The 19,702-nt window shown below is 38.2% G+C and overlaps 1 protein-coding gene across 1 annotated transcript; it reads right to left on the bottom strand.

Annotated features, from left to right (window-relative positions):
• Positions 1-1,729: 1,729 nt before the first annotated feature.
• Positions 1,730-17,915, bottom strand: CSRNP1 (cysteine and serine rich nuclear protein 1). The gene is made up of 5 exons (XM_088446430.1): positions 17,727-17,915; positions 9,140-9,320; positions 7,865-8,124; positions 6,997-7,293; positions 1,730-6,522 (listed from the first exon to the last, which is right to left on the bottom strand). Exons 2-5 carry the CDS (start codon positions 9,294-9,296, stop codon positions 5,530-5,532), a joined length of 1,707 nt encoding a protein of 568 aa, XP_088302556.1. The 5' UTR covers positions 9,297-9,320; positions 17,727-17,915; the 3' UTR covers positions 1,730-5,529.
• Positions 17,916-19,702: the final 1,787 nt, after the last annotated feature.

The raw sequence follows: 19,702 nt of genomic DNA, 5'->3' as shown, positions 1-19,702 counted from the left end.
AATGAAACAATGAATCAATAGCTAAAGTTTAGCTTTTTGATTACCCTATAACAAACCATCATATTAATTCATTTTTTTTGATCTTCGCATAACTATACAGAATAGCTAATTCAAAACCGTATCTCAGTACTTTGTGTAAACAACTGATAAACTTATAATTGTGGTTATAATTAGTGAATGTAAAATAAAATCATAAAAAAAGAGCTGAAAGTACTCCCAAGAGGAGACTATTAGATATGTGTGTAGAGTTTGTATGATATCCCCCCATGTTTATGTGAATTTCCTCCCAAAATTGAAAAAAAACAAAAAACATATAGGTAGGTTTATGGGAGTCTTTGAAAAATAAATAAAATAATTCTAGTATATGCGTGTATACATGCGATGGGGAACATAGGGCCTGCTTCAGAGAGTTACACAGATACAGATATGCAAGCAGATTGAGCGAGTTTTAGGGGTGTGGCTAGGCAAATGCAGGCATTTGTTTAAACTTTGTTTCATGGGCATGCATAAATTAGCCATTGCGATCTTCTTTGCAGCATGAGAGCTCTCAGCGTGTCAGGAGAGACAGTGTTTGAGGCAGGTCAGACTTAGCTGAATGGTTGCCAATTATGTGCCGATGTTCCCAAGTTTTATGCTGTTGTATTTCGTCGGACGGATATGAGACGGCAGCAGTCGGCGTAAAAGTAATTTGCATATTTTCGCAATTGTGATCTGTAAGAGATCGCAGTTGCAATTGCATTAGCGTAAACCTCTGAATCAGGCCCATAAAGCATAAGCTCCACTAAATATTCTCTGTAAAGAGCTATGGAATATTTGTGCGATACATAAATAACTTAATATGTATAATAGTTAAATTTTGAGATATTGCACTTTGAATCAAAAATTCCAAAAAAAAAAAAAAGGGAATGGTTTAAAAAAATCTGTTCACTGCATAAAGGTTAGATCTGGCTGATCTCATTTATAGCAAATATTTATAAAATTCATACAATAATTTTAGGTCATATGGACACCATTGTATACATATTATACCTTAGGATTTGCCATCGGCATAAGCTTGCACAGTGTATTTAGTGGAAGGAGTTGAAGCACATCTGAAACTTATTTTATAGATCACATTAACTAAAAGTGAACTACATAGGTTTGTCAAACAATGTAATAAAAATATTTAATTTTGAATGAACGTCCACATATTTTGAAAGTCACCTGCTTATCACATTAAAGTTTACATTTTATTACAGCGATTTGGAAGCACAATTGATTACAACCACTTAAAAATAGTTAAAATAAAAATATTAGAACATAGAACCATTAGTCAATGGATAATCAATATTATAGGTACCTCTAATACTGGTGCGGGCCTGTATCAATGTAAATCACTTAAATAGTTATTGGAAGCATTAAAAAAAACAAAAAACTTTAATTTGTAAATGGGGCAATATGATTGTAAAGCAGATGGTGGTTTTTGCTTACATGAGTGACAGCATGTTAAACTATGTTGTAGTAGTAGTGTTATCTACCAGTCACCACATTTGAAGGTCAGGAGACTGGAGCTAGAAGATTCAGTAACTAAGATTTGTTTAAGTATTTAACTATAGATTTTTAAAGTCCCTATTTAGGAAATTAAATAATGGCATAAAATCATATAAATAACATAGCAAACTCTTAAAAAAAAAAAAAAAAAAGTCAGGTCAGACAGGTTTTTATTTTTAATTTTTTTATTTTTTTAAATAAGTGTAATGGATATTTTCTTCATATTGCTTTAATGAAATGACAGACAGCATTTGCAGATATTCTCTTTGCAAAAAAAAAAAAAAGATCCAGAAGAGACAATATTTACAAAGAAATGCCAAAGTATAGCAATTGTGAAAGAGGTTCAACAAGCAGTGTCAATAAATATCCAGGACAATTACACAAGAGATATCCTTACACAAAAAAGAAATACAATCTTAAAAGGTTGTTTTTTTGGCACAAACAAATAAATTAAATGAACAGTTTTGAAAGCAGAATATTTAATTTACTTTAAATTAAATATGTTATGCAAAGTAACCCAGGAATGTTGTAACAAAATGTTATTAGTGCCAATAAATACATAAGAGTACCAGATCATTATTGCCAGCATTTTAAAGACAAAACTCGCAAAGCAAATTCATTTCTTTGTATTTCAGTTTGTAATATGCTGTTAGGACCAGTCTGGCTAAATACTGGAACACATTTAGAAAGTCTGTAAGTTTAGCAGGAATGTTTAACACTTGAAATGCTTAGAGACATTGGATGCAGATGGATACACACTAAAGTATGGCAAGTGATGCCTGCTGTAGCTTTTCTTTAACAGACAGAATAGTTCACCTTTCAATTTGGCATAGTAGTTGACAACATATTTTGTAACAATACCTTGTTGAGACACTGGGAGCATCAGAACGGCAGCCATTTTGTGTACTGAACCCTATAAAACTAGCATTGCTGAAACCAGCCTATGAACTAGTGAATCAATAGCTTCCTTTCTGTGTATACTGGTTCAGTTCACAAAACTGCTTCACCCTCTGTGGTGTTCTTTATTTTTTAACATTGGGTATATGCATAGCATGGCTTCAGATAGTGAAATTCTATGGTCATTGTGGAAACTGAATTAATACATTGGCACCCAGTTAACTGCCTCTCTTAAATCTTGTTTCATATATAATGGAGAATGAAACTTCCTTCCTTATTATGAATATCTCCCATCCCATCCCCCCACCTGAGTTTCTATTCCCTCTACCATTCTGGGATGAATATTCTCACGGTCAGGTCAGTCTCTAGAGTTGCAATTTGGTGCTTTTACGCTTTTCTTTGCCAAATATACTTTAAAAGCAATATAGTATTATAAGTTGCTTATGAACTAGTATAACATTTGAATGATGCCGCCACTCCCTTCTACTCTTTACATCCACCTGTCCACATTCTTACTTGAAAGACAAAAAATAAAATAAATTAAAAAAAACAAAAAAAACAAACAGAATTGCTAAAAATATTTAGTATAATTTGCCCTGGATATGAACTTTGTTTTGCAATATTTATGATAATTTAATTGCTATTTCAAGTGCCAATTCAGTCTCCAACCCTGTCAATACTTAAATCATCATCAGACAGTAAGTTACCAGAAACGGATATAGCTAATATGTGATCGCTGCAAGGATCCTGGTCCATCTGAAGCCACCTGGCTGGTATATTCCTTGTAAAAAAACAAAAAAAACAAAGCAAAGTAATATTGCTGTACTGAACAGATGAAGTACACTAATATGTTCTACACATTGAAGATATGTAGTTACAAAAAACAAACACCGGCACACAGAAGTAGTGGAGCTGGTGAAGGCACTTGTGTGTATAGCTAGAATGAGGATCGCTTCTAGATACTAGTTCAGAATACATTGCACCAAAATAATACTTTAAGGCTTATATAATAACATCAAGGACCAAACAAAATGTGCCATAGCCAATAACAAGTGATCAATAGCTTTTATTACTGAAAAAAAGGGCGATATGGGTTATGGCACATTTAATCCCCATTTATTAAATAAACCTTATCTGCATTGTATACCTTTGGACCAGAGCTTATGCCATAGGATAGATTACAAGGGCCATCGTCTCAGCACTGCATTACCAACTCTGGCCATAACAGAAAAGCGAAGAATGGCTCCTTGTAACACGTGTAAACATTTAATGAAATCCAACTATAACAAGAGATTCACTTCCACCCATTCAGTGCCTGAATAGTACAATGCTTTTAATGTCGTATCCAACCAACAAAGGATTTCTGAGCTCTGACAAATCAGGAAATCCAGCTAGAAGCAGATAGTTCCTTAAAATACACCTCAAGATGAATATAGCTGCATTATCAAGCGGGATGTCACCAAATGTCCTGTCAGCAGGAACATTATTTTTTCACAGTAGCCAATTCAGTCCAAAATGGATAGTAATTTTCATAAATAGTTTATAACCTGGTTAATTTAAAGTACTGGACGGTCACAGTAATAGACTTGTTTTTAGAAACGCCATTTGATACTTTTCTCCAATGGCGGGTAACCTTTTGATAGAGCAGCAAAAATGTCACTATACAATGGTTATTGGTCTCTGGCTTTGAAATAAATTCAAAAATTTTATAATACATTATAATAATAATAAAAAAAAAATATATATATAGAAGACATTTCATCTTAAAGATGCCATAAATGTACATAAAAAACATGTATTACTTAAATATCTGCATTCAGTTTTAAAGCTTAAATATTGTAGAATTTAATTTAAATACAAGTGGACCGTAGAAAAGAAATCCATTACATAAGTCACTGTATTTTAAAGGACTTAAAGCAATAAATAATCTATTTTGCAATACATATATCTTGGATCATATATTACTGGAGAAAATAAAATTAATCCGTCCAAGATCTTGAAGAAAGCAGACGGAAATAGTTTTTTCTTTGCCAATGCTGTTCTGGCTCGACATAGGTTTTAATATTGCAACAGTTCTGTACCATGCTAACTTGACTGCATTCCTAATTCGGACATCCAATCAACGGCTTATGGTCAAATCCCTAAATACATCAAATAAGTTATTCAAAACAAGATTAAATAACTGAACAAAAAAAAAAAACAAAAAAAAAAAACAAACAAAAAAAAAGGAAATAAAGTTGTACGGCTTGTAAATGAAGCACAAAAGTATAATTTAGCAAAATAGGTATTTCACAAAAGTGAAAATGCTGGAAACACGTCTTCCAACACCTTTGTGCTTGTTAGTATTACCAGTGGCATAATGGATAAATTGAGACTGCTGCTCGTATATTGCACAGTGGGGAGGGGGGGGAATGGGTAGGAGTGGGGACAAAAAAAAAAAAAAAAAAAGAAGAGGAACTGAACATTTAAATTTATAATACAGAAATTAGAATTAAAAAAAAAAAGATAAAAAAAAACTATAAATAGATATATTATGGGGGAAAAATATGATTGTACTCCTAATACATCTGAGGTATTTCCAATTTAAATAAAAACTCATGCTAGTTCAAGCTTCAGAATTATTCCTGGAATTTGCAATAAATAAACAGCTCTGTATTTAGTATGTTTTGTTGGTTCCCTTCCCCCCCCATTTTTTTTTGTAAACCCAAGTAGTGCACACTACTTTTGCAAATATTTAATTTTACAGTAATTTCATGAATAAAGTTTTTTCTTAAAAGCATTGAACACAGTTTATATGGGAATCTGTATACCCATTCATAAAAAGAATAGTTTTCACAGGTCTACAAACATAATAATTATTTTCAGTCTATGTACAAATAACTTTTAGAAAAAAAATTAAATTAAAAATAAAAATATTTTTGTTCAAACCGTATGGTAAACAGACTGCTGTGGCAGTTTTCCCAAAAAAATAAAATAATCCCCCCTTCCATATAAAGATCAAAATATAGGTAGCCATGTAAAAACATAGAAACATTCCATTTTTTTCCCAACGTTGTAACATTTCTGTAAATTTTCCATAGCTTGGATAAATGATTCACTTTTTTATGTTATAAGGGATTCAAAAGGAGATGGCGATTTTAAGGCATCTTCTAAATATTGATTGTCACCACAGGAATCTGAAGAACTGATTAAGGACTCTAAGAAGTTTGTAGTGGTGTCTGCTGCCGGGGAAAATCCAGGGAGGAGAGTTAGCAGACACTGCTGAGAGCACAAATTGTCATAGTCATTCAATGAATTGTAAAGAGGTCCAAAATTGTAATCGGATTCATCTGGTAGATCAAATGGCTCAGAGGACAAGCTGATATCCATATAGTTTTTTAAGAGTGGCTCTCCTTGCGTCACAGTAGAATCAGTAGAGATGGCCACAGATACTCCATGGTCGGAAAAGCAATCTGCGTCTTGGTTTGCATTTTCATCCACACATTTTGAAATGTTCGATAAAGAATTTGAGTACAATCCACTAGCAGATTTTTCCGACCTGAAAAAAGACTCGTAAACCTTGTCACAGAAAAAGTCTGTAGTTGGAAAGAAACTCAAGTTATCCTGACAGTCACTGCTGTTATCGTCATACTCAGAGTCACTGAAATGAAGAATTCTAGCAAGATAATCTTCCTCAAAATCTGACTGGGATTTGTCAGATGAAGGAGAATGTTCATATGGCCCTTCAGAGGTTTCACTCTGAGTGGAGGAGGCCGAGCTATCTGTTGTGTCACTGCTGCAGCTGTTCTCGCTGGCTGGCTCCAAATCCATGTTGAAATGGTAGGATGCAGTGGTAGAGCATGTTGTGGTGGGAACGGTCCTTTCTTCATTTTCATTGGCCTCGACGGATGAGCTCCTGAAAGGATCCAGTCTTTCACTGCAAGCCATTTCAGACAGTTCATTCCGTTCATTACTTTCACTCTTCTCCTCCAGCTCAAGTTTCATAACAGTATGGATAAAATGGGTTTGCACGCGTGAAGAATTGAATTCAACTCTACCATTACGGTTTCCACAACCATCCTTGGAACATCCACATGGGAAATTTGAATGATCTCTCTGAAATAGGACAGAAATACTACGTTACTGAAGGTTTCAAGAAGGTTGCACAATTAGCAAGATAAAGTCCTTCTATACAAATTCAATCTCTTTCCATTTTTTGTTTTCTTGTAAACACAACCTGGTGGACATCTCACATTATCAAATTACAGTATTACTTTGAATAGGGTATCTCTTCCTGTATTTTGTTTTTATACCAAGAAACCCTTATATCAGAGCATGGTGTTTAGGTTGAGTCTGAGTAGCACAAAATGTCTTTGCAAGCAAAGCTTTATCCAATGTTGAGAGCAAAGCTTCTCTGTATTGTATTCAAGGGGCAACAGCAACAAAAATGAACTATTCTGCCTAGATATAAAAAGGCACTTGAAAAACAAAAGTAGTAGAAAAATAAAAAAGCAGCTACATATACAAAAGTTTAAAAAGTGGTCTCCCTCTCAAAAGACTTTGTATACAATACGAATAGTTCACACTAACCTGACATTTGATTCCTGCCAAGTGGCAACTGCACGTCTCTGGTTCACAGAAGTCCTGGCAATCACACCCACAGTCTTGTCTTGATTTTCGGATTTCGTTAAGCTCTTGTTTTTCAGCTTTGTCGATCTTTTTTACACCTTCTCGCTTCAGCAAGGCCCGACGTTTCTTGGGTGGGTACATCCGAGGACTGAAACCATCATCAATTTCTGCGTTGTTCAAGTCAATATCTTCATCACAGATGTCGTCTATACTGAGGTTATTGGCCTTTTCCGACTCGACTGTACCATTCTTAGTAAACTGCAGAGAAACATAAAAACAAATATGGATTACATACTAGCTGGACGCAAAGCCATATCTAAAAGACAGGTACAGTTACTAAAATGTATATAGCACCAACATGTTTGGGTACAAATTTTCATCTATTTTTTTCAGTGGGATTTCAAGCAGAGATTTTTTTTTTTTTAAAGGCAAAACCAGGTTATTTTGCCTGTTTGTAAAGGCAAATTATAGCTCGTCTAATTATATATTTAGTTTTACAGCACAATGCAGAGTGGTATTAAATAAGCTGGATCTGGAGAAGACAGTCAATATGTCGACAGGGTCAAGTGGGCAACAGAAAAGTTCAACACATAGTTTTTCATGATTTTTAAGGTTAGGTTTAGGGTCTTGAAGGGGGGTTAGGCTGTGGAAGGGTATGGTTAGTGTTAGGCACCAGGGGGAGGGTTTTCTGTTGCCAATGTGCATTGACTTTTTGACCTAGTCAACCATCTGCTGTCAACCTATTGACCGCCTATAACAGACACGGTCAATTTTTTATACAACACCCAAATAAGCTCCATAGTGATAGAAATAGTGGTGTAAAACTTACCATATTCTTTAAAGCCACAAGCTTCTGTTCCTTTAATCGTTCCTTTAATTTTTCCCTCCGTCGGTTCAATTGTTCCCTGGAAAACTCTTCCATGGTGTACTGATGGCTGTAGCTGTGTTTCCGCCGCATTCCCAGCGTGCATCCGCCCCTACTTGGCACGCTTGTGAAACCTTGGCATCGTTGGAAGTAGAATACCATTACTCCATCAAACTCAACTTTATTCTTCTTCACACGCTTAGCCTTCTTGAGAATGGATGTGGCTGCATACGAAACAAAAGATAGAGAAATAGTTTAGTTACATATCCCTAGTAATGGCTTAAAGTCAAAATGACAGCTGTAAATGGGATGTAGCTTATTTCCCGGCTGTCGGCACTCAACGCCAGACAAAACCCCAGGACCAGCATCCTGATAATAAGTATTGGGGTTAAGCACTAGGGTGAGGGTTAGGCTGCAGGGAGGGAGGGTTAGGATGCTTACAGACAGGTGTCGGTATCCTAACCCTGTCAGGATGCTGGAGCCAGGATTCTGACAATCAGTATCCCGTACCCAACTTCTGTAAACAGAGCCAGGACTTTCATTACATCTGCTTTGGCTAATAGATGAACTACTGGATTGCCTTTCACAAGTACCAATGGGTGAATGGGAAATAAATGGTCCATTATACAAAATTGTATTGCAGAGATAGCATACCACTTTTTCTTGTATGCACAAGTAAAATATTATAGCACATGCCCATGCAGTGCTATTTAAAAAGGTTGTGAAACAGAAGGAAACAGGATCAAAGCCCACACACACACACACGTGTAATATTTAAACAGACTATTTTGTGCCATTCTAGCTTTCCAAGGTGACCATTGGAAAATACAAAACTTTGTGATGTTATACTTTAAGAGTAAAGAAGGCATCGGACATTACTGGTGCAGCCGCCGATTATATATGATACAATACTTCAAGCTAAAGGGAAAACTTCTCAGAGTGTTTACTCAGGTGGTGTAGACTTGACATCTTTACTGCTGCAGCAACGGAAACTATGCAGATTGTTTAAAGACCAGTTTACTGTGATACAGCACAACAGCTGGGATGCTATCTGGCGGTTACAAGAGGAAAAGACTGGCTAGAATCGGTTTGCTCTGTATGCCTTTTAGCAGGACTACAATATATAGGACTGGATTACCAGAGACATGCACGGGGTACAGTTTAATATCTAGTGTTTCAGAACTTGTAGAAGTTGAGGAGGTAGATGGAAGGGCGGGTTACATGACTAATGTTACTTACGGGTGAAATCCTTCATAAGTGGCCTGGGGCTGTAGCCGAATTCATCATCGGATTCCCCTCCGGAAGAGGTGGCAGATGAAGAAGGGGATGACGAAGAAGAGGAGTATGTGGCTTCATCCTCCAGTGCTTCATACTTGCGCTTTAGTAACCCACTCATGGCTGATGTGAAGAGGTCACCGACCTGAAGAAAAAAAAAAAAGAGCAAAGACCGAAATGGTTAACTATTTATTTATTTTCACATACTTGTAAACCTAACAACCTGTATTGCTTTTTTTTTATCATAGATAACCTCTGCTGGGCTAGAATGGTGTAGCAACGCCTCCCTGTTACATCCCCTTCAGCTAGAGTGAGCTCATCTACAGAGAGGAGGAAGGACTCGTATAGGAGAACTCCTCAGGGAATACTGCAGGCGTGATTTGCATGTTGTACCTTCCCTGGGAAAATACAGGCATGGCATAGGAGCTTATCAAATGCTAAAAAAAAAAAAAATATTTCTCCTGGATTTCAGCCTCCAGATAGGTCAATAAACATAGGCTAAATACCAGCACATTTTGCTGTTCTAACCAGAGGTCTCCTGTTCACACAGACGTACAGTTAACCCCACTGGTGCCACACCAAACTAACATTAAGCTGCTTTAGATGAATAAAACATGAATACCTGCATGGATGTATGGCTACAGAAAGCTGGAGAAATATTGTAACTATGTACAAATGCAGGTTCAAAATAAAAGATAAAAATTCCAACACCCACTTCCATTTGCCAATGAAAGCTTCATTAAAGGGTGAATATGTTGCAGACGGTGAATAGAAGCCCTGTGCTTGATCACGATTCATCACACACGTACAAGGCATCAGTCTAATATTAGCTGTATGTAGGCAGGGAAAAACAAAACACAAACAGACATCACAGCCAAGTCATTATTTGGAAGGATGACTCAGAGTGACTCAGTAGTCTGCCTGTTTAATCGATAGACCCATCAGCCTAGGACCTGCGATGGGAAAGAGCCAAAGGACATGCTTTACAAGCAAGCCATGCTGACATCAGAATCTACGGCGTGCAGTGACGGAGAGGGCTTACTACACTACCTTCATGGGGTATGTCATTCACATGCTGCTAAGTATGGTATCATCCAATCCTAGCTTCTCCATACAGTTACTTAACTAGCAGCTATGTTATCAGAGCAGGTAAAGCCAGGTATAGTAGAATCAGACACATAAAACAGGTCACTGCAATGCAATTTCCAGCAAGTGAGCTGAAGCCAGTAACCTTTTTACAGCGTCTCTCTTTATAGTGCTGACATGCACTTATACACACAGGTCAATGAACATGTTCCAAGGAATGTCGCAGAAATCAGAGGTTAAGTACTTTGTACATTTTTCCAAACAGCCTTGGACTAATTTCTTTGTGCAGAACAGACATAACTACCAGAGGGCACAGCCTCCTAAGCAAGTGTACAGCATTTTTCCCCAGAGGTAATCAACCCTGTTCCAATTCTGACCAACGTTCAGCACAATATTTTGTGCTAATATCAGGGGTAGCAAATAACCGCATCAGCAAACGGAAACTTTAACCTCACTAAATGGACTGGGCAGGCGATTAAAGCTGAATTAGTGCTGTATTTGCAGAGCACGAAAGCAGTAAGCTGGTTAATTATTTACAACTGTTCTAAGCGAGACTTGAGCCATTGCCCTGGTGTCTCATTTAATGTACAGCATGCGTACACCGGTTCAGAGCGCCATGTGATAAACTTTTCCTCGTTCAAACAGTACATTATAGAGCTTGCGATTAATTCTGCAGTCTGGCTCATGCAACAGGTTTCATTATTATATGAATGCTTGAAAACAATATATAGGCCATCTAAAGCACAGCGTTACCTATCCAGGTGCAAAGCCTGGTATTGCCGTTTCTGCTACTCTATTACTTTGAAAGTCTCATGACAATTTCCTCTTGCAGCAAATATAAAAGCATCCTCTATCTTATTAGAGAATAAAAGAATAAAAAGACACAGATATTCATACTATGATGGTTTGCATACATTTCCAATTATCAAAACTTGCTAGAAAATAAATGTGCAACAATAAAACCCTCACTCAGCAACAATAAATATGTAAACAGGTACACCATGCTCTGATCAAACCTTGCATATACATAGGCTAAAGTTCAAGAGTTCATACACTTCAATTTCTAGATCAGGTTACCTTACTGCAACTACTGAAGGGAGACATCACTGCATAAAGACCAGCATTACAGTATGTAACAGGCCCCATAAAACTAGCCTACAGGGAACTGTACATGGATACACCGCAGCAAGTCAAAGGTTACTGGCTGACTGCCAAGTCAAATGTTTGTAAACAAAAAGCTAAACATTACAGCAAAGCAATATATACATTATACTCTGCAACAACACACACCTCTGCAATCTGTGCACTGGCTCCCCCTGTAAATCACAATGTTAAGGACCTATAAAATTGTTTACAACAATTTCATATGAACTCCATCCTATCTAAATACTCATCTGAACTACTGTTTGCATAGATTTGCTTTAACGGTACTTAGTGGCACTATCTCGCAGCTTGTCAGACACTTCGAACCTCTTCAATACAAAACACAATGAGCTTTCAGGGTGGCCAGTGCTCTCAGAATGCAAATCACAGCACAGCATTCCTCTATCCTAGTTGTATAGGCAGGCAAGAGTCACGGACAGCTGGTCCAACAGTGGCCAAACCATCCTGGTCTATGGTCAGCTGCACACAACTGATCTATAAATCAGGCCAATCACACACACACACTTGTATTCTCTATGCTGTTCATCACCTATTGTATAGTGATGTTTTTAATATTGCAATGTAAATTATATCATAAAAAAAAATTGCAAGAACTCTTTTTATATGTTTTTTTCCTTCAGTTATCTGTAATAACGAGAATGTTGCAATAGGAAGAGGTGGTAGAGGGAATACAAAAAAAAGGGATATAAACAAAAATAAACACAACTTCACCCTAAACTAATAAGGTCATTGCAGCTAACCCATCAAATTCCCCAAACACATAATAAGAGTGGTATGGGTTTCTGATGCTGTTCTGCAATTGTTTCCCACTGAATTATGTATAGTAAATTGCTGCCAGATGTTTTATGAAGTGGCTCTACACTGCACTAGTAAGGACACACTATGAAGCAGGGCTGGTGCAAAGTATAGGCAGTACTAGAATGTCAGCCGGGGCCGGTGGCTGAAATGTCACTAGAGCTTGTGTGAAAGGGTCATTTGAGGACATTGGAACCTAAAGTAACATCAATTTCAGCCTATGACAGAGGTAAAACAAAATAAAAACCTGCAAGGTAAATGCTATTTTACACTTCTGTTAAATTTTCCACAGCATTTTAGGTTTTGACCATCAGTAAAACAAAAACAGTATACTGGCTTTATAAATCTAGCAGCCAAATACATTTTTATAGAATCCCAAAAACAAGTACCAAAGCATGGAGGAAGCTATTCTCATGGGCGGAAATAATACTCAGGTCATCGACGAACCAGTGACTTCACTGAGGTATGAGGCACTTCACACCCTATGCCTTAATAGCTCCCAAGGAAGTGATGGACTTAATGCTAGTGTGTATATGGACAGCCTATGAAATGGCTGCCTCCACTTTCTGCAGACAACCGGCAGATTTTAAACTTCAAGTGCAATATAAAAAGGATGTAATTATCTAAACTTAGAACTAATTTAATCCACTGTTGCTACGATGTTACTCATCATGGGTCACACAGGGGCAAAAAGCATTTCATGTATGTTATAGACACATACACAGAACTTTATGTCTTCATGCAAAGATCAATAGCTAAATAATATTTATTACACACACACACACACACACACACACACACACACACACACACACACACACACACACACACACATTTCCATACTAGATTAGCAAGGCAGGATCACAACAGTTATTCTTGAAATAGCAATGCAGGAAAAAAAAAAAAAACTATTTTCTTTATTCAGTGTGCGTTAAATCCAACATTCTGCTACATACAAGGAGGACTATTTAACTTTATTTTATTTCAGGTTATTAAAAAAATAATCTGCCTCACTTGCCATTGCCAAAAAAGACATTCTGTTCTTGGCTCAGCCACCTTACTCATCTATTTTACTAAAAACAGCTTTCTGAACAAGTACAAGAGTCGATGGACCAAAACCGCAGGAACTCTTGTCTGGCACCAACGGCTCCCCACCAAGCAGAAGGCTTTAAAATAAAAAAAGGTACAGTCACAAAAACATAATGCCAGTAACTTAAGCGACAGCTCTGAAGCAAACATGTATTTTTCTCTCCTAATATAAAGAAACTGTGTCAAAGTAAAATTAATAACAAAAACAACCAAACCATAATAAAAGTGCTTTAGTAAAATATACACACATACACGGGTTAGGACAACTGACTCTTGTACAGTCTGGGAGATTTATATCTGGCAGGACACAATGGGACTTGTAGTTCCACTACAGCTGGGAGTCACATCTTAATTACTTCTGAAACACTATTTTGAAATGTGATGCTTAAATGAGGGACAGTGGACAGGAAAATAGGTCATGCTTTGGATTCTATAGGTGTCCCAAGTTCGTAGGGACAAGCTAGTCCCTACTGTACACTTAGGATTTAAATCAAATCTCTCTGGGTTGATATGAGAAATGACACACTGTTATAGAGTATCACATCGTACCAGTAATCAATAAGTGAAAGAACAGCATCCATACCAAGCAAAACAGTTCCTTAAGAGGACCATTCTCAGGGACCCCCTCCAAAGCACATTGCTGTGCCAGAGATATTTTCCTAATAGGTGTGAGCAAGTTGTAAAGCAGGGAATGTATTATTCCACTCCCTTGTTCCTACCAGTCCTTTTAATGTGTTCCATATATAGAGGAATCTCAACTATGAGCAGATAGGAAAAAAAAAAAAAAAAAAAGTATTAGAAGCATTCAAAGACGTTATTATTATAACTGGCTTTTACCCTCAGGAGATGAGTAGGAGTTTATGTAGACTAAGTTCTCTTTGTGAAACGCACCTGTCTACAGAGATCGAAAAAGACACGTGTGGCCATTGCAAGGCTGCAGTCATGGAATCATTCAGATGCAAATACAGGGGTAGGATGATAAAAGGTGGTAGAACGGGATCAGCCTGTTACACGACAGCTGGCTCCGGGTTACTTCGTTCAGGCATATTCCCAGATCATCAAATGCCAAGTTTTGTAGCATAGCAAATATAAGAGACATCCAGAGTACAGGCTTGTCAACAAAAACAGGGACATATATATATATATATATTATTAAAAAAAAATAATTTATTTGTTCTCAGCCAGATGTTTGCGCTTCCAACTCGGATGAAAACACAAGATATGAACAATGGCAGCATTTACCGAAAAATAGATAAATCCAAACTACTATGGAATGTGCAATATGAGATTCTAGAAAACAAATCAAGCCCGGAGCGAAAAACCGGAATGCACTTTTCTGCTTGGCGAAATTACGTCATCGGCGAAACTTTTTAGCCGATGACGTAATTTCGCCAAGCAGAAAAGTGTCGCCGTATTTAATTTGAAAGACTTTCCGCCTAGGCAGAAAGTCAATGCAATATAATAGGCAAAAAAGTTTCGCCCTTGAATAGCAGGCGGGAAAAAGGGCAGAATTGGGGTTTTGGGGTGCAATGTTGCGGGAGCCCCCGTGCAGCCTTCAGACAGTCCCCCAAAGGTAAACTGCATCAATTTGAAAAAAAAAAAACACACTGAACACCCCAAAAAAATCACTTTCATTTTGGGGGCGAAAAGAAAAAATGTTGGGGGACAAAGTTAAAAACTAGCGAACTAGACTCTGGGGGTGTCCCCAAGTATGCCCCATGTGTTTTTTTTCATTGTAGGTGCTTGCAGCAGGTGGATTTTTCACGATTTTTAAAACTTAACTTTAGCAACTTTAAAATATGCTGGCCCCCATTTTCAAGTACCCCAAATTTGATGGGATAAGTTATTTTCTGCAAAAAAACTCCTGAATACTATTCTGCACCATTTGTACAAAAACGCTATTTAGCCCGTTTAAAAACACCAAATACCTTCAGCAAGCCAAATCGGGGGTAACCATAGCTATCCCCCATGTTAGAGCATCTTTCGGGGGTGTCAGATTTGGGTAAATTAGCCTGACAGGACTTCCAGCTTGTTTCAGTTTCGCCGGGTCCCGTTTTCGCCCACTTTCAAATTGAATACGGGGATACGCGGGCACGTGCGCAGTACTTTTCCGCATGCAAAACAGGCAAAGTAGACGGAAAGTCCGGGAGTCGAAAAAGTATCTCGGGTGCGAATCAAATTGAATACGGCTCCTAGTCACATAACAGAGGATGCTGTACTCATATGATTAACCAGATACTCATTAAAATTTGGATATTTGTTAGAATAACTGGTATGGGAAGTTAACAGTCCATTATGCCTGTAAGAAAGAGCATGCATCATATTAATATTATGGTCATCAGCATTATTAGCGTGTATTTGCTATGTAGCTCCATGCATGAGGCAACCAAAAAAAAATAATATTCAAACTTCACATTTACATGACAAAAGAGTTATGACTCACCATCCAAATACAGTAATCAAGACCATTAACATCAGACTTGATACAATATATCCCAAGTTTGGATGACAAAGTAGTCAGACTGAATGAAGTCCATAGTATTAATCGCAACCCCACAAAGCAGCCTTAAAGGCCCTGAGCTTGGCTGGGGGGACAGGAAAAGCTACAGTGACATTACATAAGCAAAAGCCTACTACAGGGACACATACATATATATATATATATATATAACACCCCAGTGATAGTACAAGGTCCATCATTCCATATAGCACCTGTGAATTACAGCTTATCCTATTGAGTTCCAGCACACAATAAAGCCACTCAGAAATGAATGTATTGTTTTCCCACGGAATATACTTTAGAGAAGGGGGGGGACCAATCAGAAGAGGGAGGGGGGTGGGAAGAACAAACTGCATGCCTTGCAGACGTGTGCATTAAGCTCATAATATCCACCAAAAAACGCTCTGATACATACCAAATAAACAGATGACCATCATTTTAAAACAAGTTTGTTTAAAGAGTTCTATACAACCAATTAACAGGCCTCGTCAAAAACTTAGAATATTTAAGTTAGTATGACACAATTTCAGCCACACAGAGGATGTAGGGGGAGAAGAAAGCAATTTACATTTGGACTGAATAAATTAATACGATGTACGAATGCACAGAAAGTGGAAGTTTACCATAAAGGGATGGCTAATCCTCTATATTATAGATGTGTAGCACAAAGCATACAATACATGACCTTATGATTGGCATATGTCATGAGTGGGCTAGTTGCCCTGGGGCTATGTGTGCTGCAGACATTCCCAGCTTAAACCACATCATTATCGCACAGTGCTAGGAGGCTGCCCAATCAACATCCATTATTCTTCTACAGTTGCACTATTAATGTAAATGATAATATTAGCATTTGTTAAAAACATGACCAATTCATTACATTTAATCTAAAAATCAAACAGCGAATAAGAGCTGAAACAAAAAAAAGTTATATAAAAGAAAAAAAAAAGTTATATAAAAGAAAAAAAAAAAAAAGTTTTAAAATTCCACAGAATGGTGAGGTCACTTCCAGCATACCTCAGTTTTGACTCATCACATGTCATGATTTCCCAAAGACGAGTATGGTGATGTAATTACTCCTGACTACGTCACAGGACACCCTCCCCCTAGCGCAGCAGTCCGCCAAAAACTCTACAAGACTAGAAATGACGTCTGTGTGTCTGCCCCCAGTACCAGGCAGTGGGATCTGGGCCCCAAATACTGACAGTGTATTTAGTCCTGGAGCCAGTCCCATTGGCAATGCCCTGGCTGAGATGCTGGGCACATGTGTGCAGTGACTGTCTGTTGATTAGCAGATCTCTCCGGTCTAGCCAACGCTCACTATCTCCTGGGACAAGCAACAGCAACTTATCGGCACACAGACTCACTACAAAATAGTCACTAGGTCTGGCATTTATAAACAACTCTATATGATGCAGCAAGTAACACAAGATTCATGGCAGATGCCGATCACAACACAAAGTTGAATCACATATTAAGAACCAAAAAAAATTAAAATACCAACAGACTGTCACTCCGAAGTGCAAATTGTCAGCTGGGTTATACGAGACAGTGCTGGAAAAAAACGGGGAGACTCTGCTCAGAGTGCAATTGCCAGGCACTACCACTAGAGGACGCGCTTTGCCCACTCAGCAGACCCCACTGATGCACTGATGCACACCGGCTGCTAGATACAAAGTAACAATAATCTGTAACAAGCGAATACGGGTAAAGCTGTGGAATAGTCTCATTCACTCAACAAACCGAGGGGGAACGATCAACCCATCCCCTGCTTCAGATCCCCCTCTCTATTGGAAATGCCCCCTCCCCGTATTCCCCTTACCACTGCACCCTTCACTTAAGACTGTAATGTCATCCCTGCCCCTGGCAGCGCCCTCCGTACCCTGGCACGGCTCACCTTCCCCTGGCAGCGCTTACCTTGCCCGTGCTGCTGCGGCAGGCAGATCCTATGCTGGGCGCTGGGTGTAGCGGGTGAGTGCAGCGCGCATAGTCCGGAGAGCAGCGAGTGCCTGTGCAGCGCCTCCTGCTCTGACTCCTCTCGGCAGCAGCACAGCCTTTTTCGTCAGTGGAAAACTCCTGTGCCGGTGACGCAGGCAGTGACAGGGAGCCAGACAGCCGGCCCCCTCCCTCCTCCTTCTGTATATACTATGTCCTCCGCTTCCTGCTCTCCTTCTATGTGCACCTCCGGCAGCTAGTGACAGCGCATCAACCCCCTGCCACCTTATGTATTCCTCCCCCTCCCCCAGCCCTAGCCAGCCGCCCCCTGTGTAACAGCGACCCTCCCCACACACCCCCAGTACACACTGCCTGTGACATGGGGGGAGTCTAGTCACACTACTGTATTCAGATGTATTATAGCCATTCAATGCAGAATATTCACAAGTCATCTTCATTTATGTATATTAGGTGAATACATTATTATATTATTTTTTAAAGCAATATATAAATATATTATTTATTTATTTATTTATTACCAGTTATTTATATAGCGCACACATATTCCGCAGCGCTTTACAGAGAGAATATTTGGCCATTCACATCTGTCCCTGCCCCAGTGGAGCTTACAATCTATATTCCCTAACACATGCTCACACACATACACACACACTTATGGTCAATTTTGAGGGTAGCCAATTAACCTACCAGTATATTTATGGAGTGTGGGAGGAAACCGGAGTACCCGGAGGAAACCCACGCAAGCACAGGGAGAATATACAAACTCCACACAGTTAAGGTCATGGTGGGAATTGAACCCATGACCTCATTGCTGTGAGGCAGTAACGCTAACCATTACACCGTCTGTGCTGCCTTATATATATATATATATATATATATATATCTTCTGCATATTACATATACATATATACAATATAGATGTAAGTTCAGTACCTACCACCGTAGTGGACATATGCACCGGACATCAAAATATATAAAGTATGTTACCTAAAGGAAGAACAGGTGTTACAAGGAGATATATACATATATATATATATATATATATATATATATAAATATATATATATATATATATATATATATATATACATTTATTTATATATAATTTGTTTACATTTTCACTCTAAAGGGGGCATTGGTGTTAATTCATATGAATTGTCTGGAATTCATATGAATGCATATGATTGAAAAGTGAAGTGTACTACTATGCAGTAGATATATGTAGAGTATACAGTAGATATATGTAGAGTATACAGTAGATATATGTACAAATAGCGCATGACTCACTTCCCCGTATTTGCTTTAGCTCCTTACCATGTTTTATCTTGTGTCTGCTCTTTACAGTCCTCTGATCCACAATGGTATTAGTTAATCTGTTAATGCTAAACAGCCCCAACTTCCCTTTCCCTCTCTTTAGCAATAATTTTGTAATCACAAAGCCCCCAACATCCCATGTTATTTGTGTCTTATAATATCACCCTACTTACTCTATAATGCTATTGCTACACCTTCCTCTTCCTTACCTGTACTGCAATTATTCAAGTCCACTTTCCCAGTTTAGTGTCATTTTGTCTTTATTAGTGTCCTTGAGCTAGATTGTAAAGTCTCACAGGCCATGGGATACCATCCTTTCAGGAAATAGATAACACTTGCTTTCCCAGAATTATTACTGGGGACAAGGTACATATGAGCCTCTTGTATATCAGATTCCTGTTTAAAAACCCCCATTCTGAAGACGGTCAGCTAAACATGACCAACCAGTCTAGTAACCTTAGGTGACCAGCTGTGCAACCACTTTACCTGAGGCTTGAGGTTAGGTGGGCTGTATATTGTGCATGCACAGATGTACACAAACACAACTGCATTTGTTTCTATAGCTCCATTATTAGGCCTGGTTCCGGCCACCTCCAAAGGTGTTCAGTATAATACCTAGTTCT

Source organism: Taudactylus pleione, unplaced genomic scaffold, assembly GCF_031769625.1.
Source record: "Taudactylus pleione unplaced genomic scaffold, aTauple2 ptg000398l, whole genome shotgun sequence".
In the NCBI taxonomy this organism is placed as follows: Eukaryota; Metazoa; Chordata; class Amphibia; order Anura; family Myobatrachidae; genus Taudactylus; species Taudactylus pleione.
The sequence above is the reverse complement of the archived record's forward strand: the minus strand, read 5'-3'. Positions and strand labels throughout refer to the sequence as shown.